At 45.4% G+C, this 23,343-nt stretch overlaps 4 protein-coding genes across 4 annotated transcripts; 2 read left to right on the top strand and 2 right to left on the bottom strand.

The window, feature by feature from the left end:
* The first annotated feature begins 3,796 nt into the window (after positions 1–3,796).
* Positions 3,797–5,714, top strand: LOC133056451 (cytochrome c oxidase subunit 6A1, mitochondrial). The gene is made up of 3 exons (XM_061141759.1): positions 3,797–3,957; positions 4,104–4,246; positions 5,426–5,714. The coding sequence occupies exons 1-3, from the start codon at positions 3,855–3,857 to the stop codon at positions 5,507–5,509; spliced, it is 330 nt and encodes a 109-aa protein (XP_060997742.1). The 5' UTR covers positions 3,797–3,854; the 3' UTR covers positions 5,510–5,714.
* A 1,172-nt stretch (positions 5,715–6,886) lies between these two features.
* Positions 6,887–9,064, bottom strand: TRIAP1 (TP53 regulated inhibitor of apoptosis 1). Its single transcript, XM_061141760.1, has 2 exons — positions 8,876–9,064; positions 6,887–7,878 (listed from the first exon to the last, which is right to left on the bottom strand). Exons 1-2 carry the CDS (start codon positions 9,062–9,064, stop codon positions 7,795–7,797), a joined length of 273 nt encoding a protein of 90 aa, XP_060997743.1. The 3' UTR covers positions 6,887–7,794.
* An 11-nt stretch (positions 9,065–9,075) lies between these two features.
* GATC (glutamyl-tRNA amidotransferase subunit C) lies at positions 9,076–15,611 on the top strand. The gene is made up of 4 exons (XM_061141758.1): positions 9,076–9,208; positions 9,309–9,481; positions 13,577–13,680; positions 14,890–15,611. Exons 1-4 carry the CDS (start codon positions 9,128–9,130, stop codon positions 14,922–14,924), a joined length of 393 nt encoding a protein of 130 aa, XP_060997741.1. The 5' UTR covers positions 9,076–9,127; the 3' UTR covers positions 14,925–15,611.
* Positions 15,612–16,177: 566 nt separating this feature from the next.
* SRSF9 (serine and arginine rich splicing factor 9) lies at positions 16,178–22,537 on the bottom strand. Its single transcript, XM_061141757.1, has 4 exons — positions 22,300–22,537; positions 19,741–19,901; positions 18,074–18,246; positions 16,178–16,671 (listed from the first exon to the last, which is right to left on the bottom strand). Exons 1-4 carry the CDS (start codon positions 22,485–22,487, stop codon positions 16,528–16,530), a joined length of 666 nt encoding a protein of 221 aa, XP_060997740.1. The 5' UTR covers positions 22,488–22,537; the 3' UTR covers positions 16,178–16,527.
* Positions 22,538–23,343: the final 806 nt, after the last annotated feature.

Here is a 23,343-nt window from a genome sequence, read left to right as displayed (position 1 = left end):
CTTAGTGGCTTCAGCATGAGTGTAAACATCACCAGCTGCCAGAGAAGATGACGTCAAATCCAGGCCTGGCTGGCCATGGCCTTGGGGAGACTGCCTACACAGAGAGGCCAGATGCCCTGGGGGTCACTGTGAGAGGCAGCACAAGGTGGGAACTTCCAGCTCAGCATCTAGAAAATACATCTGATGGTTCCATTCATTCTCAAGGACCCCATGATTTGAAATATTTTTCTTTCCAAACCTACTGAAATCAGAAATTATGTAGCTCTTTTTTTTTTTTTTCCCCTTGCTCATCCCTGTTCAGAGCATCAGACTAGCATGAGATTGACAGGGTGACCTCTCGGAGTTGGTGTCGTTCTACCTACAGCAAACTCTGCATGGCTTTGAGGTTAAAAAAACTGACTTGATGGGCTTTCCTGGTGGTCCAGTGGTTAAGAATCCGCCTGCCAATGCAGAGGGCATGGGTTCGATTCCTAGTCGGGGAAGATTCCACATTCTGCAGAGCAACCAAGCCTGTACGCCACAACTACTGAGCCTGCATGCTCTAGAACTTGTGCTCTGCAGCAAGAGAAGCCACTGCAGTGAAAAGCCCTCATTGAAACTAGAGAACTCTCACAGCAGTGAAGACCCAGCACAATCAAAAATACAATTTTTTAAAATTTTTTCAAGAAAGAAGAACTTGAGTCCCACACTGCCTGGGTTCACCAATTGCCTAAAACTTGGGGATCTTGGGCAATATCCTCACAACTTCAAGTCTGTTTCCTTATCTGAAAAGTGGGGGAAGAATAGTATCTAGTTCACAGGTTCATAGCTCAGTTGGTAAAGACTCTGCCTGCAATGCAGGAGACCCAGGTTCGATACCTAGGTGGGGAAGATCCCCTGGAGAAGGAAATGGCAACTCACTTCAGTATTCTTGCTTGGAGAATCCCATGGAGAGGGGGGCTTGGCGGGGCTACAATCCATGGGGTTGCAAAGAGGTGAACATGATTGAACAACTAAACCACCATGGGTTCATGGTTTGGATTAATGTACATTCAGCGAGGTCCTATAACAAGCCAAGTGGTCACACCAGTGAGCAAATCATAGTCTCCGCCCCAGGCAGACCATAAACCAATAAATATTTAATATAGCAGATGGTGGGAAGTGCCACAAAGATAGCTGAGGCACAGTAAGGAGGCTAGAGTGTCAGGGTGGGGAGGAGCTATTTCACTTCAGGGTGGTCTGGGAAGGCCTTCCTGATAGATGACTTCTAAGACAACCCCTGAGTGAAATAAGGAAACAATTCGTGCGGCTACCTGGGGGGAAACTCTTCCAGGCAGAGAGATGAGCGTGTGCAAAAGTCCTGAGTCAGAGGCATGCCTGTCACATTCACGGAAAAGCAGGAGGGCCAGTGTTGCTGGCGTGAAGTGGGCAAGGGGGCAGGTAGAATGGATGGTGTCAGAGGGGTGACTGGAGACAAGGTGTGTAGGATCTGGCAGCCCACTCTCGGGGCTTTGGCACTTACTCTGAGTGAGATGGGAACCACTGCGGATTTTGAGCAGAGGAGGAAGATGACCAGTGTTAGAGGATTCCTCTAGCTGCTCCCTAAGAATAGACTGTGGAAGGGCCAGGAAGCAGGGAGACCAGTCAGGAGGCTTTGCAATTATCCAGGTGAGATCTAACACCTTTGATCAGATTGGGAGCAGTATGTGGTAAGAAATAGTCAGATTCTGAGTAGAAATTATGTGTTTGAAAAAAATAATAATAAAGTACAATAAAACAAAATGGGGGGGGGTACTTTCCTGGGGATCCAGTGGTGAAAACTGTGCTTCCACAGCAGGGGGCATGGATTCAGTTTTGATGGTCAGGGAATTGGATCCCACATGAGAGGCAGAGAGAGAAGAGAGCGATCAAAGATAATTCCAAAGTGTTTCACTTGAGGAACCGAGTCACCATTTTCTGAGGTTATGCAAAGTGATTGTCATAGATGTGAGCATGAAGTAAATGCTCAGTAAATATTAGCTATTTGTTGTATTGATGACTTTGGTTTCCTGAACTGTCTAAACTCAGTCACCCAAGGCTTTGCAAATGCTGACCATACTTGGCAAGAATATTATATGCATCATGCCTGAGGAGGTACTGTGTTCCAAACATATGACAATCCTTACTTAGCAGTACCACCCTGCAAGATGTATTGAAGTCCTATGGGAAAATAAACATTTGTTGAATTTGTAACATATCCCAGGCATTGGGTATTTTTTGCTTAATCCTGTCTCTAACACTGAATTGTAAATTGTACGAGAGAGTGCTTACAGCCCTTGCATTCTACTGTGTACACCTGGCACACGGTAGCCACTGTAGTTAGTATTTACTAAATTAACCATCATTACTATGAATGGAGGTTGAATAACTTCCCCAGGTGGAGCTGTGTCTTAAATTATTGTTTGTCAGATAAAGGAATAAATTAAGTGCATATTACATTCCCACTTTAGACAAGAGGAACAGCTGAGGGCAGATCAGATTTGAACCCAGGATTTCCTGATCCTTGAGCTCAGATCCTTTCTATGGCTACACTGTAGGGCTTCACAGACCCTTTGACTCTATTGACGATGCCTAGAGATTTGACAATTCTAATTTCACCATAACATGCAAAAACCCAGCTCTAGTAATATGATCCTGTTTTTGTTTTCATGAAACTGCAGGATGTTAAAGCATTTGTTTTATCTAACTTGCTCAAGGTCATACAGGCTGTGAGGGATGGCAACAAAATCTGAATCCAGTCTACCCACACCAGAGTCTCTGTTTATCCTCTAAGTAGGGGTTCTTAATTTGGAGCACAGGACTCTTAGGGGGTTTCTGGGTGCACTTTACAATACCTTCTTCCCCTCTCATTGTGTGCTTAAACTGTGTGTGCTGAGAAGCTGTATTAATATTTTATTTGAGGAAAGGATTCAGAGGTTTCATTAAATTTTTTTTCTTTTTTCATTATATTTTTAAAGGAACCTATGGTCAAGAAGTTTACTTTCACTTTATCTTATGTATCTGTTTTTTAGGATTTTGTTTATTTTTATTTGGCTGCGCTGGGTCTTAGTTGCCACATGCCAGATCTAGCTCCCTGAGGAGGGATGGCACCTGAGCCCCCTGTATTGGGAGGGTGGAGTCTTAACCACTGGACCACAAAGGAAGTCTCTCTTACGAATCTATTTCTTAACTTGTATCTTTAAAACTGTTTTTAGATTAGTAGAAGAAGAAGAAAAAAGAAGGGTAGGAAAGAATTGCAGAGATAAAGTATAAGAGATGTCAATTGTTTCTCGTTGCTATTCATTCATTTATTCATTCAACATATTTGTGTTGAGCACCTGTTACTTGCCAGGCACGATCCCAGAGTTTGGGGATGCTGCAGTGGCAAAATCTTTTGTTTCCTCTGATAGATTATAAGCTGTGTGATGCCTACAAGATAATAATGATGACAATTATTATGTCCCGGTGTCTTGGAAAAAAATAGCCCAGAGTCAGAGGATGCGGAGGAGAGGAAAAAGCATTTTAGATAGGGGATTTGTGCTCGGAACCTCTGTTGATGCGCACGGATTCCAACGAAGGGAGCGACCCTGGATGCCAGGGTGGCCTTCCACAAACCTTTTTTTTCATGTGCTTAACTTCACCGCGGTGCTGACCTTGGGAACCAGATAATGCACACCTGAGTGCTGAGCGCATGCTCCCTCTGGCTCCCGCGGCTCCGAGCTTTCAGGCTACAATGCGCAGCCTCCGCGGAAAAGGTACCGCCCAATAGGAACTTCCTTTTGAGATTGTGGTCCCACCCCCCCCACAGCCAACTTTCTATTTCCGCTTCCGGCGTTGCGGGGGAACCCAGGTTGAAGATGGCGACGGCAGCTAGATCTCGGGTTTCTGGCCTGCTGGGTAGTTCCCGGCTGCAGCTGAGTCGGTCTATGTCCAGTGGCGCCCACGGCGAAGAGGGTTCAGGTACTGGGACCGGGGTCGCGGGGCGGACGTCAGGTCTGCTGAAGAGAACAGCGGCGGGACTTTGACCTTGGCTTGAGGACTTGGGGGAGGGAGGTGAGACGCGGGCGGCTCCCTGCCCGGCCTGAGCGGTCGTACCCCCTCCGCAGCTCGCATGTGGAAGGCCCTCACCTACTTTGTGGCGCTCCCCGGGGTGGGAGTGAGCATGCTGAATGTCTTCCTGAAGTCGCATCACGGAGAGGAGGAGAGACCCGAGTTCGTGGCCTACCCGCATCTCCGCATCAGGTCCAAGGTACTCCTGCAGTCTCTTCAAGTGTCTGTTCATCTTTCCCCAAATGCCCTAGTCCAAGCTCTTAATTCTCTAAAACTGTGGGTGCCGGGCGTGTACAGTTTCTCATTTAATCCTCCCAAACACATTTTTATTTTTTCCGGTCAGGCCTGAGTTGTTTTTTTTAAGGTCATACAACAAGTGCCCTTCGGTTTCTTTCTGAGTCATCCCACCGTTTACCTTCTGATACTGTTAACGGTTGTCGGTTGTAGAAAACTTGGAGGTTTGTGAAATTCCCTTAAGCTGGCAGAGTCGGAAGGCGGTGCACGTCTCTAAAACCTGGGCATCTGACAGCTGCTAGCTGCATAATGAAGAGATTGACAGCTTCTGATCTTCACCTCTATGCTAGTTACCACCGCAGCTGTCATTCTTTGACTCTTGATGTAGATACTTAACTACTGTCTCACTTAGCCCGAGGGGGAAATTAAGCTGGATTCTTAAATTCAAAAAGAATTGATGAGTCTCAGCTCCACTGCCACCGTTGTACAATAGAATTAGAAGGCATACATATAACTTCAGTACCATTGACATTTGGGGCTGGATAACTCTTGTTGGGGCAAGGGGCAGTCCTGTGAGTTCCAGGATATTAGCAGCATCCTTGACTTCTCACCACTTAGTGGTAGTGGTACCCCCTCTTCAAGATGTCTCCAGATACTGGCCTGTGTCTCCACAAGGGCAGAATCACCCTGGGTTGGAAATCACTGCCCTGGAGCAATGGTTTTTAAAAGTACCATGCAAAATAATTGAGGGTATTGGTTGCAGTTTCCAATCCAGAGATTTGTTTCAGGTCCAGAAATCTGCATTGAAGTCAGCATCTCCTCCCCTGTACCTGCCTCTACCATTCTGATATAGGTGATGGGAGGACTGCACTTTCAGAAACACAGCACTGAGGTTTAGTTACAAGGGAGAGACTTATGAGCAAGGGAACTTGAGTTTGCCTTTCCTGCTGTCCTCTTTATGGGCTCCCTTAGAATTTATAAGAGCTTTCTTACATTATGGGAGAACTGAAACATGGCAGTTATGTAAAGGACTAATTTCCATTTTGTTTTTATGTATTTCCTGTTACTTGCCCTGTTTTAAGCAGTTCGTGGCAGTGCTGAACTGTTTTTCTGGAATTGCCTAATTGCCATCTTCACTCCACAGCCCTTTCCCTGGGGAGATGGTAACCATTCCCTATTCCATAACCCTCATGTGAATCCGCTTCCAACTGGCTATGAAGACGAATAAAGAGAACCTGGACCACTACCCAGTGGGGACCACAGCACTGGTTTGGACCATTACTCTGCACGCATGGACCAGAAAAGTATACGGGACCTTAAGCTCACCACCTTGTATCCAGTGATGACCATTACACTTGAGGACCATTATACTGATCTTCCATCCCTTTGCTTATAGCAGGAGGAGATGGCTTAAATAAATAATTTAGTCATGACCTGAGAGTTGCATTCTTTGGTTGTGCTTTTCCCTCAGAAATTAGCTTTAATATTCTCTCTGTTTGTACAGTGACGGTCTGTGGCTACTGTTGACAGTGTTTCAGGTCCAGTTCAGGCCTCCCGAAGAACAGTGTTTGTAACAGGCCTGGTCTTGGTTACTTATGCCTGGGGTGGGTAAAGCAAAGATCTCAATTGAGCTAATTAACAGTCAAAATTGGGTCCTGGCAGACTTTGGATGGCAAAGATACTAGCATATGCTGAAGGATACTCCCAAAAGTCAGAAAGTTTTCTCCAGAGGTGGCAAGTTCATATCTTGGGTCCTCTCTCAGCTCCCTTCAGGCTGGAACGGTTATAAACTTCTGGAGAAACAAAGGCAGTATGGCAGTATGACACTTCCTGCATATAGTACTGGCTTTGTTTGTTTCTGGAATTAAAAATTTCCTGTAGCCATAAGAATTAGGAGAAACAACAATCATAGCTGCAAAATCACTCTTAAAGAGCAATTAAGATTTCCTCTTCAAAATTTAAAACCTTTGAAGTACCTCAGATAGTTGGTCCTTTTATGGGCAGGATAAAGTAAAAATAGTATGAGGAACAATCAGGAAAAAATTATTCCCTCAGCAGCAATTACAGTAAAACTTGTTTTATTCTCAAGGCTTAACCAGACAGTTTTGTGGTAAGATTCAAGAGGCTACAAGATTTTGACTTGTGGCCAGGCTTATTTCAGGGCAGTTAACTCCAGTTTGCTGCCTGGCCTCCCTCAGCTGGGCTCCAAATATCTTATGTATAATGGACCTTAGGGTGCCAAAATATAAAGGCGGAATGTACTGCAATGGCATTAAGGATTGGTCATGTTAAATATGAAGTTAATATAAAAAAAAAATTAAGTTAATAATTGGTAAAGTGGAAAAGAGATAATAGAATCTAGGCTTTCTATAAATCGAGTTTCATACTGTGTGGGCACATACAAAATTTTCTGGGTTGGGTGCCATTATATAAATATTGAAATCAGTGAGGTTTCCATTTGTTATACCATACTACCTAGCTTAGATAAATCTTCACTTTTAAATTATAAAGCATGTAAAACTCCCCGCAGTGTATATATGAGATGTGTGGGGTTCACAGGATGGACGTTGTTCCATAAAATGCACTGGGTTCCAGGAACAAATAATGAATATAAACCAAATGTTACAGTTTATTCCATCTTCATGATTTCAGGCATTACAGGGCAGGGTGAGTAAAGGCAAGTAAAGTGATCTCTTCACCCTCCCCCCCCCCCCCCATTTAGTCATATGCAGCATTTTGGCATTTTTATGATATACAGGTTGATTTAATTCATTGACTTAAGCTGAAAGCTGGCAGCAGCAAATCTTGGTAATTTAGGATCTTCCTCCATAGCCACTCCAAGGATTTTAATTCCTGAACTACACCAAGTGCTCTGAAATGGTGTTCACCGCAGCATTCATGAAGCTTTCACATCTTAGTATGAAATCTGACACCTCTTGTTAAGGTAGGAAACTGTTGAAAGCTGTCTTCCTCTTGGCTAACCCAGTCCACCAACAATCTTTAACAGTTAAATTACTATATAAAAATAAAACTGTGCTTCCAAGCATTGACTGAAACTGTTGTTCTGGGAACCCTCTAAGGGAGTACTTGCTCCCTTAGAGAAAATAGATCTTAACCAGTTGCTTCCATGAACAAATAAACCCAGTAGAGTGTACGTAATGTCCTTCAAAGAATGACTGGAGGTCAGGCAACCTTAGTCATCCTGACAAGCTTACTAGAGTTTTTATACAAGATATATTTAAAACTGATCCCAGACCAAGTACTGCAATGATAATCCCAAATAATCCCATTATTTAGAATACTGAGTTCCTGCTGTGATGCCAAAACCAGAAATCTCAAAGCAAAGAGTGATGGTTCATCATTTTTTACAAATGAGAGAAAGATATCAAGGAGGAAAGGAAATTCCTCCCTCCTAAATTCATCAAATCAATGCTATCTTCAGTTTTAATTTACACAATCCAGAGTCCTCAATTTCCTGATTTGAGGAGTCCACTTTCAAGGTGACTGTCAAGGTCAAGAAGAGCTTTCAGGCTTTTCTTTGCCATGGCCCATGAACTCCAGTCCTTCAATAGGAATCTCCTTCTCCTTTATCGCTTTCTGATGGAAGAAAACATATGATAAAAGGGACTACATGAAGCCTGAAGTCCAAACTTTAGAAATATTTTGTAGAATATTTTGTACTTGGGTACAAAAGTAAATCCAACTCTACCATAAGGACTACCAAACACGACAAACCCTAAGTATGATTACGAAGAAATTAAGTGTAAGACAGAGAGATTGAAGAGTTGTAACAAAATTCAGAAGTGCAATTTAAGCAGTATCACCACTCTGTTGTGATACTTGTTTAGTCACTAAATCGTGTCTGACTTTTGTGACACAAAAGGCCTATTGAAGGCCCTACTGTGACAGACACAAGTTCAAATCAGTCGCAGGACTTATTGGCTACGTAACTTTTAGCAAGCCTCTCTTTCCAATCTGTCTATGGGACAAAGACAGCAACTCCACCTGGACTTACTGAGGATGTTTTTTAAGTTAACTAATTGGGAATGCCTTGCCCAGAGCTGTTCTTAGAATCAGATCTGTTTCACATTCACTGTGCTGGAATAAAGATGTTCTAACTGGCCAAGAGAGAAAAAACGGGCCAGTGAAGGCATTGTGACAACAGAAGGGGACCCTCCACGAGGTCTAACAGGCCAGAGAGACTGAACACCCCGTCTCTCCCCTCAGCAACAGTGGAAAAGTGGACCACCGCAAAATCCAAGGACACTTGATTCTAGTGAACTTCGACTACTCGTTTAACTATTTATGGGCGTGAGTGTTCCACGCATAAAATAGGAATAACTGGGCTCACTTTGCAAGTTCAGGTTCATCACCAAAGAAACCAAAGAATGTTACTGGGCTCCGCAGAAAGTAAGGTGCTGCAGAAAGATTTACCTTTGACATTCGGAGAGATACCAGGCATCCTGGGTGGTGAATGGTAAGGGAGAGAACTCCTGCCACTGGTCTCATCCAGGCTTTTCTTCCACCCTGCCCGTCCCAACCCCCTCGAGCCGGGGCCTAGGGCAGAGACGAGAGGGCCCGGGTCGGAGCTCACCTGAACACACTGCTGGTAGCGCTTGAAGAGGTCGGTGCATGGGTCCCCGGAGCCGTCCCCCTTGAGGAACTTCTCGGCAAACCAGCGGTTGAAGCACTGGTCGTACTCGCGCTTCATGTCGGTGCAAGCCTCCCCTACGCTGTTCATGGCGTCGGCGTCCGCGGCGGTGGCGGCGCTCTCGGATGTCATCACTTTTAAGCGCGTCGCGGGGCCTTAGGAGAGGATGCGCTACGGCGGCCGAGACGGAGCGAAATGTGGGCGCTGGCCGTGCGCCTGGGTCTTCGGGCTGCGGCGCGCGGGCGCCGGGGCTTCACCTCCAAGGCGGATCCTCAGGTAGAGGCCGGGGCGTCCAGGCGGGTGTCGGAGCGGGGCGGAAGGCGGAGCAGGCCTCACCCGTAACCCACACCCTCCGCCTCATTCCCCCCCCCCCCAGGGAAGTGGCCGGGTCACGGGCGAGCTGATCCGGCACCTGGAGCAGCTGTCGCTGGTGGACTTCGGCAGCCAGGAGGCCGTGTCCCGGCTGGAGAAAGCCATCGCCTTCGCCGACCGACTCCGCGCGGTGAACACCGACGGAGTGGAGCCCATGGAATCAGTCCTGGAGGACAGGTAAGCTCGCGGCCGCGGCCCTCGAAGGCTTGCCCGCGGCGCCTTCGTTACCAGTTAAGGCTGGAGCTTAGTGTCTCATTCCACCGAGGGGGAAAGAACATTAGCGACACGCGAGAACTTGCCCACGGTCACCCCGCGGGTAGGCGCTTTCGCTCTTTGCCTCGTTCGTTAAGGATCCTCTCCCTTTTACAATCCTCTAGCCCTCCCAATGTAACTAGGAACAAAATCCAAACGGCTAAGCTTTCACCTTCGAGGCCCAACTTCCTAGAACGCCCCCTACCTCATCACTCCGACCACGACTTCCTGCCTGTTTCTGCTAAACGCCGGATTCGTGGCTTCTCTAGGTCCTTGAACTTGCTTTCCTTTTTGTTGGACAATTCATTTCTTTGGCCTCTCCAAACCACTCTAAATTCTCCCTCTACTCCCTCCAGTCACTACTTCCTTATCCTGTCGGGTTTTCTTCCACTGTTTTTCTTGATTATCTTATTTTTGTTGACTTGTACTATTTCTTGTTATTAGAATGTGAACTCACATCTGACTTGCTTACTCCTGGATTCCTGTCTCAAAAATTTTTTAGATGTACACATTTTTTGACCTAGTGGTTCCCTATCTGTGACATATATCTGTGACAGTGCATCAAGATATGTGCACGAGCATTCAGGGTATGCAAATCTGTTGATAATACAGAACAACAGAAAAGAAACAATCTAAGCGTCCTTTATGGCTAAATACATCTTCATACACTGAAATGGCAGTTAAAAATAATGAAATAACTATATATGCTGATATGGCAAGGTTTCCAGGGTATACTTATTAATAATAAAAAAGGCAAAGTTCGGAATATGGTATGTGGTTTCATTGATACTTTATGTGTAATCTATTTTATATACTCTGGTGCGTGTATTAAGTTTTGTTTTGTTCCCTGAAAGGGCATGCAAGAAACTGTTAACCATGGTTAGTGTTAGAGAAGGTGGAACTGCAGAGGGAAGTTTTACCTTTGAATGCCTAAGGGGACAGAGTAATAACTCAAATAGTGAAGTAGTGTAATGCAACCTGGAAGGCTGGGTCTTTGACAAAGCAGCTTGTGTATACTGTACTTAAAGTGTGCAGCCCCTAACCACCTCTACCAGTTGTTGCCAAATCTTAATACATTTTTAAAGGAAACACTTTTTTGCAAAGTAGACTTGTTTGCCATTTGGGAGCGCAGCTTCTTGGGAAGGAGAGGTATGCAACTTATAAAGATAAGGGCAATCTACAACCCTGTCCTAGCCTTTTCCTGATGGAATTTTTAAAAATAAATTCCTGGTAGAAGTGGGAGAAAGCTGCCATTAGTCAGTGCCAATCAGGAGAGCCACACTTATCTGTTAACTGTAACCTTCGTGTTAAGTGCTTGCTAGCCTCAGGACTTCCCCGGGGTTCAGTGGTTAAGACGCTTCACTTCTACTGCAGGGGTCATGGGTTCGATCCCTGGTCCAGAACTAAGATCCCACAAGGCGTGTGGGGTGGCCATAAAAAAATAGTCACCCCGTAGAAACTCTTCTTTTTCATCTTAGAGCCAGAAACTGACTCACATGGCATCTCTGATTGTGGTCAAATAACTTGAATACTTAAGGTGTCCCTCAGGGTCTTATTTGCCACATTGATTAGCTCTCATTTCAATCTGCATGAAACTAAATTAAAAGGCTTGCAGATGGAGGTAGACTGGTGCCCAGAGAAACAGCTCCTGGCAGCTGATAGCTGGGAAGAGGCAGAAAGAAGCTAAAACAACAGCAGAACTGTCCCATTGGTCAGCCCCAGGGCCAGCTGAGGCACTTCTTCCATCATGCTTCCATAGTGCTTTCTGTGAAATTAAATGCATTGCCCACAGTTACTGATTTAAGTGCGTTTTCCATGAGCTTTAGAGGGCAAAGATTTCTAACTCACAACTGAAACTCTTCTCAACCAGGGCTTTTCATCTGATTGAGAACACAGCAAGATCAATGGACTCTTTTTCAATTCTTCTAAGGATGGTACATAACTAACAACTAAACCAGATGCATAGCAGTTATCCTACGTTTCTGGACTAAACTCTCTTGTAGAATCCTGACTGAGAAAGTTGAGGTGAGGTAGATCTTCATAATTGACAGGCACCTGAAGAGCTCATCTGGTCCTGTCTGGTGTTTTATGCATGATTCCAGGGTCAAGAAAAGTTAAGCAACTTGCCAAGCGAGGGGTCTGCTTGGTATGCCGCCCTCACAGAGACTCTGGGTTCAGTAGCCTGTGATTAAGAAAATAGGAAAGTGTGGATTTATTCTACAAACAACTCCATCTTAAACAGTAATTGGGTAGAAATGTGTGATAGTTAAAGAGGTTTATTTCATCCTTCAGGAAACCTTACTAGGAAACCCAATTACCAAAGGAGTGAACCTGGGACTTTTTTATATTGGCTGTGCTGGGTGTTCGTTGAGGTGTGCGAGCTTCACTTGTGGAGAAGCATGGGTTCTAGAGCACGTGGGCTTAGTTGCCCCTCGGCTCAGACCTTTTTAAACATCATCCCAGCAATTTTCTGAACCTTTTTAGAAAAAAGGTAACTGATACATGGAAAGGATAAGTAACTTGCATACAGGCCATGTGCAGCTCTGGGGTTTGAATTCTGCAGTGATTCTGTTATATTGCCCAACAGAAATATAAACTCCAGAAAGTCCAGTGGTCACCTTTACAGATGATTTTTACTGTTCTCCAAGTTTCCTTAAATGAGTATGAGTGTATATTCCTTATATGGTTTTTGTTTTTAGTTCTACCACTTTATTGCTACCAACCCATCTCCCTCCACCCTCGTGCACACGTGCTCAGTCATGTAACCCCATGGACTGCAGCCCGCCAGGCTCCTCTGTCCATGGACTTTTCCAGGCAAGGATATTGGAGTGGGTTGCCTTATATGGTTTTTTAAAAACAAAAATCTAGTGCAACCTTCACTTTTTTGGCAAGAAACTTACGGTCTAGAAAGATCATACTTGTCCAAGGTCACACAGTTAAGACAGTGCCAGTCCTAGAATAGAGTTCAGCTTTGAACTCTTTGTACCATTAATAAGTGTTTATCGTGTCTCATTCTGGGCTGGGTTCCCCAAAGAAACAGAACCAATCCTTTCCTAAAAGAAACTTATGATTGCATCTTGGTCTTCTGTACAGCCTCTACAGATGTTCATGTCACATCCTTGCCCTGCTACGTTTAGCCCTGTCTGTGTCTGGTTCAGAGCAGAAAGAGCTTGGCTGCTACCCTGTTAGTGACTGAGCATACTGCTTACTTTTCAGACCAAGTATCTGGAAGCCATCTCATACCTCTTGTTGTGCACTTTCAAACCTTAAAACAGTAGTAAAGCCCCACATATGTGTTCAGCTCCTGTTTGGTTTCACTAGTCTGCCATCTGGATAGCTTAATGAAGCCACTAAGTCCTAAAAACAGTGTAAGATTCTTGGGCTATGTTTGTGGTACATCTTGCAAGGGAAGGTACCTTTATATCCAAAGGTGGTTGTGATGAAGAAAGCACTCATCTTAGGGGTACCAGAACCAGTCTCGGATCCCAATCCTGTCCCTTAGCAGCTTAAGTCACTTATAACCACTGTTGAGAAAGTTTCTGTACCTTACTCATTTCCCATCCCGGTCATCCCCCACCCCCGAAATCCAGCTCTTTCTTGACCATGGTTAAGGGGTGACATCACCTGTTCTGAGGACCTCAGGCTGGGTGAGGTCCCCTTACCAATTTCCTTGGCAAGTATCGCTTACCTCTTGTTAGACTTAATACACTGTATTGTAGTTGCCTATCTCTGCCAAAAGCACTTTACCCATAGTAATCATCAAAAATATTAAAACTTGTCAATCCTGAGGAATAATTATTAATACCACTTATCTCACAGGGTTGTTGGGGAAATGAATAAACGAACGGCAGGCCGTCATCTGATCTGCTGTTGACCACAGCACTTCCATCTTTGAGCAGTGACTAACTCGAGAATATGCTGCTGTCTTCTCCTCCCACCCTTGACCCACCCTTGACCCTTTCCACCCATGCCCTTGAAGCCACATTCTGAGAAGCTAACCTTAAGCTTCTGGTTTTGTAGATGTCTGTACTTAAGATCCGACGATGTGGTAGAAGGCAGCTGTGCTGAAGAACTACTACAAAACTCCCACCGAGTTGTGGAGGAGTATTTTGTGGCTCCGCCAGGTACGTGCTGCCCAAAATGGCTTAACAAACTGTGCCACAGTAAACTGAGAATGCCGTAGGAACTGTAAGGCCCAGATCTGCTCTGTGAAAGCACTCTGACCAAGTATAAAGTGGCAGTGGTGGTTGTCCAGAGGTATAGACTTCTAGTTATAAGTTAAATAAGTCCTGGGGATGTGTGATGTACAGCATGGTGACTCTAGTTAACAATACTGTATTGTATATTTGAAAGTTGCTAAAGAGTAGATCTTAAAAAAGTTCTCACCACAAGAGAAGAAACCGTAACTAAGTGAGATGCTGGATATTAACTAATCCTGTTATGGGAATCAATTTGCAGTATATACATATATCAAATCATTGTGTTGCACATCTTAAATTTATACAACTATATGTCAGTATCTCAATAAAACTGGGAATAACAACAAAACACAGTATGTACAGGTGGCAAGGTGGCAGTAGATTCTGGAAGTCACATTAACCTCTAGGGGTCAGTTGGTAACAGGAATGAAGAAAACAAAAACAGGACTTGGGTAGGGAAGGCTGTGCCGAGTGGCAGATCTGGAGCTCTCCTTAAAGGGACAGCTGGCATGTGCTGCTTCTCTCATTCAGGGCCAGGCAGGGCTGGGAGCCCAGAGAACCTGGACATCTGGCATTCTGTGTGCTGGTTCCCAAATTTTAAGTGTTAATTGAAGATTTTAAAAAAGTAAAATACCATGAAAGTAAAAAACATACCTGCAAGCCAGATGCATCCTGTGAGTCATCAGTTTGCAACCCCTAGTGTGGAGATTTGCATCTTTAAACCTCACTGTAACTATTTTAAAACTCTGGGCCAATAATAACACCCAGAACTTTGGGTGTTCATCTCTGATAGTTGTTACTGTTTGAGCAGACCTAGCCATTGATCATATACGCTGTTTCTCACACAGGACCTTGTGTCAGGTTTTGCTTCTTGGGAAAAATTGAGTTCACATAGTCTCTCCTTCCTCTCCTATATGCATACAAATGTCTGATTAACCTGTCTCTGCTACTTATTGAAAAGTGTGAATTAGGCTTCACTTATAACTGAGGTTCTTTCAGATACTCAGAAAAACAGGGTAATAGCTACACTTACTTCCATTGCTTATTTTTCATGGCAAATCAGTTAGCTCAGTGTAGAGCCAGCTGGGACGCAGGCTTAACTATAACATTCCTTTTTCTTATCTTTTCAAACAGGTAATATCTCATGGTCAAAGCTGGATGAAAAATAGCCCTTCTCACATCACTGAATAGCTATTCTGGGAAGGGGCATTCTATAAACATGTGGAAGTGCAGCAACTACTTTGCAACAACTATTTTGTTATTATGAACACTAATGTACCACTTCCTTCAGTCACCTGAAAAAAGTGATGGCTAGGTATCTTTTAGTAACTAATTCTGAAGCTAGAACTGGGAAAGATCTAGCCAAAATAAGGCAGAGTCCCTGATACCAACAGGAAGTGGAAGGTACGGCTGATTTCCAAGGAAATGGATCAAGTATATTCATAGATACTCACAGACCATTCAGTGTGGAAGACTTTATCCCTCCCTAAAAGACTGTCTACCAAACTGCACTTAAGTTAATCTATTTATGTAACTGTTACAGACCTTGCATCCGATCACTTCGTGACAACCTTTTCAGTTGCTGTTTCCGTCAACCTGAGTACCCTTTTATCTTTACTAAACATACTTAAATTTATTCTTGGGTACCCACTGTGTTTCAAGGAGAGTGCTGATTTTCTGCTATGGTTAAAGGTGCGGGGAGGCAGTCTGGGGAGGTGATGGGTGTTTATGACCTTCACAGTTGTCATTTCATGTGTGTATACTTCACCCCAAATTCATTGAGTTGTATAGCTCAATGTAAAAAGTACAGCTTTTTACAGGTTGACTATATTTCAATAAAGTGGTTTAAAAAAATAGCCTATGACAATGTAGCCCTCTTACCCCTACTCCCTGCCCTATGATTACTGAACTAAGTGAAATCCAAGACAGTGGGAGGTTTTGGTTTTGGGCTTTGTCTTTTTTTTATAGCTCAGATACCAAGGACAAATATGAGACACATTTAGGAGTGATAAAGTGACAGAAGCAAAACTTAAATGAGTTTTTTTCCCTAACCAACTGCTAAAGTTGGTTTTGGTTAAGAACTTCCCAGTGATCTTTATGCTGGCACCCACTTTTACAAGCCTGTTTTTAGCCTTCTCATTCCCTTCCCCTATCTGCAATGCTTCCCTTTTCATTAAAGCAGCTTAGTGTACATGGTTGGCCTTGAATTATAAGAGAACCCTGAAACTTCCCTTGGATGTGACGTTCCCAGACCATCGTCAGAACAACTAACTTTATCCCCAAATAAGTAATCCACTCCTGCTACTTAACCAATTGGGCACAAGTTGCCACTGCAACTCAGTGTTTTTTGGGTTTTTTTTTTAAACACATCAGTGTGCCTGTTGGTGAAATCTATGAACACAATCAAAGACAACTACAGCTGTCAGTTATTAAACGTTTAAAATATATTTCTAAACAGAATGGGCCGACTCGGTCACAGTAACTGCTGATCTCCATAGAAGAGCAACCCACAAGGATACAGCACTGATTTTTTTCCCATCATCGGGGTGAAAAATATACAACTCGTTTCTGAACCAAAACCACAATTTCTGCAGTTAAAAATGTTTCACTGCTAATATGGCCCTGGTAGAAATTATGTAGTTTTATTTCCTTTAAAAAAAAAAAATTAAAAAAATCTCCTAAGACACTAAATCATCAATCTGGAATGTAGACTCTGAGCACAAAGCAGCTCAGTTCACCTAAAAAATAAAGAAAAAATTCCCACCACCTGTCTCAGTAGGGTCTGAAAGGAGAGAAGTAGTGTGGGGAACCCCTGCTTTGGTATGGAGAGTCACGGCCCCTCGACCCAGACCGAGACCGTGAGTAGCCATAGCTGGTGCTTCTCTCTGGATAAACTCGGATGTAGGATGTTTCACCCTGAAAATCAAACAAAAAAGTAAAGGAAAAAATAAGACCTAGAAGAATAAAGCACACCAACACCTAATATGGCTGCCTAACAATTATGTAGTGTTGAGCACCGTTTGGCACAATAGTGCCACAGGCAGGTATTCTTGCTCAAGGTAACACAAATAATAAATGGCAACTTGATTATGTGGTAAATAACTCAAATACTGGCTACTACTGTTAACAAACCTAAATTACTACCACTGACCCCCATAATCTAAGAACTGGAAAGGCTCTCAGAGGTCAGATATATGGTTCAATCCCCTGCCACCTTTTCTGGTGGGTACCTATGGAAGAAGCTGACCAGTATTCAGCACCTCCCAGGTGTCAGGACCTGGGCAAGATGCTTCATAATTTAGCTTCCTGACAAGTCTTATAAGATAATGCTATTATTGGGAACTATTTGCATATACAGGAACCAGGGTTTGAAGTTGCTCAGCTAAGATTTTAATAAACAGCAGAGAAGTTGTGTCCAGGCAGGCCTATCTCCAGGCTTTTCACCCTCAGCTAGCATTCTCAGATTTAAAGATGCTAAGATGAAAGAAGCCAGATGCTTTTTCCCCTCAGTGAACTCAATAATTTGATTTATCCTAACCAAGGCCCCGCTCTGTGTAACTGAGGAACAGGTGCTGTTTTGTTTCTGCTCCAAATTCAAGTCCTAGAGGATAATCTGAGCAACAGCACTGTTAAGGCATGCAGCCTCCGAGCCATAAAGTTAGGGAAGTGAATCCTTAGAAAAAGAAATGGGCCCTGAAGTTGATGTTTCCAGACATCCCTAAACCGCATAGCAAGCCAGGACAGTGTAACCAGGAAAAAAAACGTCCAATTGGTGGTCTGGTCTCCGTGTTATCAAAGGAATAGCTACCATGGGAATCAGACTGAGGTCCACCTACTTAAAGGGAAGAACATGGAAAGCTAAGTCCCCAGGGTGAGATGATGAACAAGAAAACCTGAGCCAAGGGCTCAGGTTTCAAAGAGGCTTCTGCACCACTTTGGGAAAGTCAAAGTGAAGTGACAACCAGCCCCAACAGCAGTACCTAAGAGGGTATAGTGATAAGGCTGGCTTGCAGAGCCCAGACCAGACCCAGAGGAGGGAGAGCCATAATAATTAGGGTCATGGAAGTCAGTCACCACAAGACAGACTGCACCAGTATTCTCTCTGGGTTAAAAATATTATGGCTGCAGACTTCTCTCTGCTATGACCCTGCATTGCTGGGGCATAAGGAATTCTGTGGCTTTGTCCACTTAAGATAGATCTTTAATGGTATTATAAGGTCATCAAATGGCAAACGCATGGCCTGTTGCTACTTCTGCTAGGTCAGCTTCAGGTGGAGTGGTCTTGGAACGAGCTCCTCAACAGCAGGTGGAGGCTCACCTCATGAGAGCGGAATTTGGTTTCATCCAGTTTACGCAGGGCATATTCCATGTCTTCTTTTCTGAGATACTCAACCATCCCCATTCCATCTTTCTGCACATCTGCGTAACAGACGTCCCCAGCTTCTCGCATGTGATCTTTCAGGTCCTGCCAGCTGCCTGATGGAGGAAGTCCTAGGCATGGAGAACACAAGAGAAGAGGCCACATCCTTCATCCATGTTAAGAGCCCCAAGACCTAGGGTCCTTTCCCCATTAGTCACTACTTTTAAATCCTGATGGTCCCCAAATCACCGACTTTGACAAGGGACACAAAACCAAAGAACAACACTAAAGTATGGGTGATAAACCACCATTAAGAAGCTGGTCCTAGGCTACTCTTCCAGAGACTAAGCCTTTCTTGACACAGCAAAAGTCCATCCCATTACAGATTTAGTATCTCTAAGAATTCAAAGCATCTCTTTCTCTGGCCTTCACAATTAATAACAAAATCCCAAGACTTTGAGTTCTAAATTTTTCCATTATGAAATTTATTGGTACCAATTATTTCTTGTCTGATGGGTTCGCTGGACATGGGAATTTTTAAACTATCCAATAAAATAACCAAGGTGTAGATGAAGTAACACAAGAAAAACCTAAAGTTTGTTTTCTTGTAGGTGGGAATGACTGACAAACTAGACAAAATACCTCTTAAAAGATCACCAACACTCTTCAATACAGTAGGGGGAAAGGTAAGACTCAGACGCTAAAACTAGTCGGGAGTCATACAACCCTACCTGATGTCATGAAAGGGAAATGTGCTCCTGCTCTCAAAGGCTGTGTTTACCGCTCACAGCTCAGGACTGCAGCCATTTCCTAATAGTTTTCTAAGCAGGATTTCAGAGCAGCATGGAGAGAAAAAAAGATATGTATGACATCCTGAAGGAGGGAATAGAGTTCTGGGGTTAAAAACTTACAAAGGGACACAGGCAGATACTGACAGTATCCCTCTTCAGCACCACGGGAGTCTGCTGCAACTGTGTGACATTCACATCTAAGGTGCCAGGTTCCTCAATATATCTCACTCTGCCAGGGGCCTAAAACACCCCTACAACCTGCAGAAGGCCCCAGTTTTTTACCCGTGTGTTAATATTTCCAAAAAATGCATAAACCTCTGAGCTTAGCATCTCATCACTTGGCAACACTAGACATTTTGTTCTGTCCTTCACAATACGATCCCTAAGACTCCAAGTTGTTGTTTGGTTTCTTTTTTACATAATTCCAAAACCATCACAAAATTTGGCCTATTTTAGGATCTAAGGCTAGGTATAATTTGTTCAAATCTGGCTTCTGGAATGTCTTTCTAGCAAGTCAGATGCCAAGGTACTTTTCCAGAAGATAATGTCTTTAGAATTCTGGCTGAAGAGGTTTGGGCATCACCTTCTCTTTCAACACTAGAAAAGTCCTTTTTTATAAGAAGCAAGTTTATGTTCTATCAAGGCTGCACTATCAGTGCAATTTCTTTGGCAAGGTACCTGCCTCTCTGGCAAGGCTTCAGACTGTCACTGTGCATGAGAAGAAAACCCCACACATCCTAAGAACTGAAAAACAACAGCTAGCATTTCTTGGAGGCCAGACTCTGTGCTAAGTATTTCACATGCATCATCTCACTGAGTTTGAAAGGAACATACCTGAAACAAGAACTCGGAAATCAGATCTTCTTGTAGGAGGCCCACTCCTCCCACCACGGGGCCACCCACCCCGACCTCCGTAAGTCCTGGGGAACTCCACACGAAGCCGACACTGGCCATAATCATAACCGTTCCTTCCATAAATTGCATCCTCAGCATCTCTGCAGAGAAAAGTCGGGAGTTAGTGTTGCTCAGGAGAACTGACTGATATCCCTGTGAGGGGCATGAGTAACAAGTATAAAAAAAAAACCTGAAGTGAGAAAAAAGCAAAAGAACAAAAACCAGGAATTTGATGTACTACTGCTTTGGTTTGAAGACTTTTCATGACACTGGAATTAAACTTTACAGCTGTCACATATAGGGTTTTCCAGGTATGAAATGATAATGAATAAACAGGTAAGAGAATTCAGAAAAAATAAACTGTTGGCAGATGATTGATTTTGCCAAAGAACAGTGTTTCTTTGACCTTGGGGAGCTGTTTCTCAAAATGCACACCACACACTAGTCCTTTAATATTCTTCCTCAAGGCCTAGTACATTCAGGTCTACAGAAGGAAAAACTCATTTAAAAATAGGGAAGGCTCAAATGACAAATGAATATTAGTGTTTTGTGAGGAATACGGAATTCCCTCAAGTGCACCTTTTCAGCATGGCTTCGAGAACTAAGTTGTCAAAACCACTCTCTGGGTACAGTTTTGCCAAAAAGAGATAAATATTCAATAGAGTAATACTTTAAAAGTCTTTCCTAGGGTTCTGTGAGGAACACCAAGATGGCTCTCCAGGATTTGATAGGAAAGAGAATGCCCTGAGGCTGGGGGTACAAACAGCAGAAGACACACTAATGACAGCATCATTCAGATGTCAGAGGCACACAATCGCTTATGAAGATTCTAGTCCCAGGATCAAAAGCAAGGAGGACCACATCCAGTTCAACCCTGGCTATATTCAGAATACAGTGGGAGAGAGGCAGCACTGCTAGGGTTTAACGTTGTGAATAAAAATTGACCTCAGTTCAAATCATTCTGCTCCTTACTAGTAGTTGTCTCTGGGTAAGTATGCGATCAGGATTTTACATCTAAATGTAAAATGCCAGTTTTGAAAGGATTAAATAAGATAACTATGTGTGCAGTGCTTTGCTTGAAACTTGGCACTAGTGTATCAAAGAGATAGCTTTTCCATTATGAAAGGAAGGAGCAGAAAAAAAGACAATGTAGCACATCACACAGTAAGTTTGTGTTGGAAAGGGTGGAACAGGGGGTTCAAATCCTACCTTCCCTGGTAGCCCTCCCTTTTAATCAACTCTATCCTCAGTTTACCCATATGTCAAAAGTAACAGAGCCGACCCTGTAGGCTGTTGAAAATGCTTAGTGTCATACAGTATATTCTAATATATAGTATAGACTATGACAAATAGCAACTGTTAAAAAAAAAAAACCCAAAAACACCGGTACTAATTCTTAGAGGTCCAACCTTTTCCAGTTTAAGTGTGGAAATGCCTAGTTCCATTTTTGAGGCAAATGGCAGATACTAGGAATGATTTCTGTCAGAATCTTCAGCCATCGAAGCCTCGGGGTGCGTCCTGCCTCCCCATCCTCGGACTCTCCCCTTGCCTCGCATCACCCGTCCCCATCCCCCAAGATGGGCAAGACAACCCCCGGGCAATCCTCGTTGCGAGGCCCGCAGGGCGCAGACTAGGTAAAGTGCTCCCCGAGCCAAAGCTGGAAACCAGAGCGCAAGCTCCGATTCACCCCAAGCGTAGTAGCCAGCACAGTGCGGTGGCTTCTAAGAACCAACAACCGCAGTTTTGAAAGTTTCCAGGCCTTTTCTGGGAGACAAGGGCCGACACTCTGCAAAATCACAAAGACTCCCTCGAGCCCGTTTCGGATCGAGCGCGTCCAAACCCTTGGAGACCTTTATCATCCAGCGGTGCCTCCCCTTATTAGGGAAGGAAGAGTGAAATCCGAGACCCCATCAGACTATTTTATAAGTCTCCCCAAATCCCTGAAGCTTTTATCAGAGCAAGGCTCTGGCCCCTGCGGGGCGGGGCGCGCGTGGATGGAAATCCGGTCCATTCAAGAGCCAGCCCGCTTTCGGCCCTGCAAAGGCATTCATATCGCCCGCACTGTGCGCCCCGACAACGGCGAGTTCCAGCGGAGGGGAGGGGAGGGGAGAGCGGACAACCGGTCTCCTCACTCCTCACCGAGTCCTTTCCTGGCCGCCTCAGGGGCCAAGCTTCCCAAGCTCTGGGCCGCTACCCCCGAAGGGTGCCTGGGTACCAGCCCCCGAGGCTGATCTGGGCGGGCTTGAGCCCTCCTCAGACCCGGCTTTTGTGTTTTTAAGTCAAAAAAATAATAATAGAGGAAGTGACGGAGCAAAGGACTGCCTGGAGCCCCACGGAGAGAGGAGGCCTCAGCCTCCACCCGGGGGCGCCCTGAGGGGTCTGCGGTGAGGGGGGGAGGGGAGGCCCTGGAAGCGCAGGGAGAGAAAGGGAAGGCGGGGGGCCCGGGGCCTCAGGCTGACTGACTGACGGGCGGGAGGGCGGGCGGCGCGGGGCCCTCACCGGGGGTCCTCGAAGCGCACGAAGGCGAAGGGCACGAGGCCGTGCCGATTCTTGAGCTCGATCTCGCTGATGCGGCCGTACTTGTAGAACAGGTCCTCCAGATCCTTCTCGCGCACGTCGCTCGGAAGGTTCCCCACGTAGATGCGCCCGTCGCCCTCGCCGCCGCGCTCGTCCGCCCAGCCCGACATCCGCACCGCCCGACGCCGCGGGCCCGCCGCAGCCCACGTCGCCGCCGCCGCCGCCGCCTCAGCCGGTGATCCCCCCACAGCGTCCCCGCGGGCTCGGAGGCGCTCAGCCGAACAGCATTGTGGGAACGAGAGCGGAAGCGGAGGGGTCGGGAGGAGGCAAAAAGGAATCCTCTTAAAGGGGACGCGGCTGCGACGACTGAGCGTGCGCGTGCGCCCCCTGTAGGCGCTCAGGGCCCCGCGGGGAGACGATGGAGGGAGAGTCTAGAGTCCGGCGATTTGGAGTCAGTTCCTGAGGGCAAGTCACACTCCCCAGCTTGTCGACTTGGGCAAGTGACTCAGGCTCCCTGGGCCTCGATTTTCTCCCTCTGTAGCGCTGCCTATCTCACAGGCTTTTGTGAGCATTTGCTGAGGTAGACGCGGGTGTAGCGCCCAGGGTGGGTCCCCCGGGCCGTCACTCCTTGTGCGGGGCGCCGGAGGGAGGGAGTCGGCTGGGCTTCAGGCTGACCCCGCAGCGGCCTGGAGGAGCCCGCGACCGCTAGGTTGAGCGGGGCCGTCGCGGCCCTCAGCCTCAGGTTTGTAGTCCCCTGGGCCACTCAGTCCCTGTTTCACAATCGCTTAGAACTAAGACTGTAAGATGGACTAAAATGAGGGCAAAGAGGCCTGAACTGGCCTCCGTAGCTTGGACATGAAGTTTATCGGAGACCAAGAGGGAGTAAAAGAATCAGAACTGGGAATACCCTGGCGCGCGCTTCCACTGCAGGGTCACGGGTTCAATCCCTGGACTGGGAACTAAGATCCTGGGAGCCGCGCGGTGCGGCCAGAAAAGGGGGGGAAAAAAGAATCATAACTATAGCGA

Source organism: Dama dama, chromosome 5, assembly GCF_033118175.1.
Source record: "Dama dama isolate Ldn47 chromosome 5, ASM3311817v1, whole genome shotgun sequence".
In the NCBI taxonomy this organism is placed as follows: Eukaryota; Metazoa; Chordata; class Mammalia; order Artiodactyla; family Cervidae; genus Dama; species Dama dama.
Note: the sequence above shows the minus strand (reverse complement) of the source record. Positions and strands in the feature narration are given on the sequence as shown.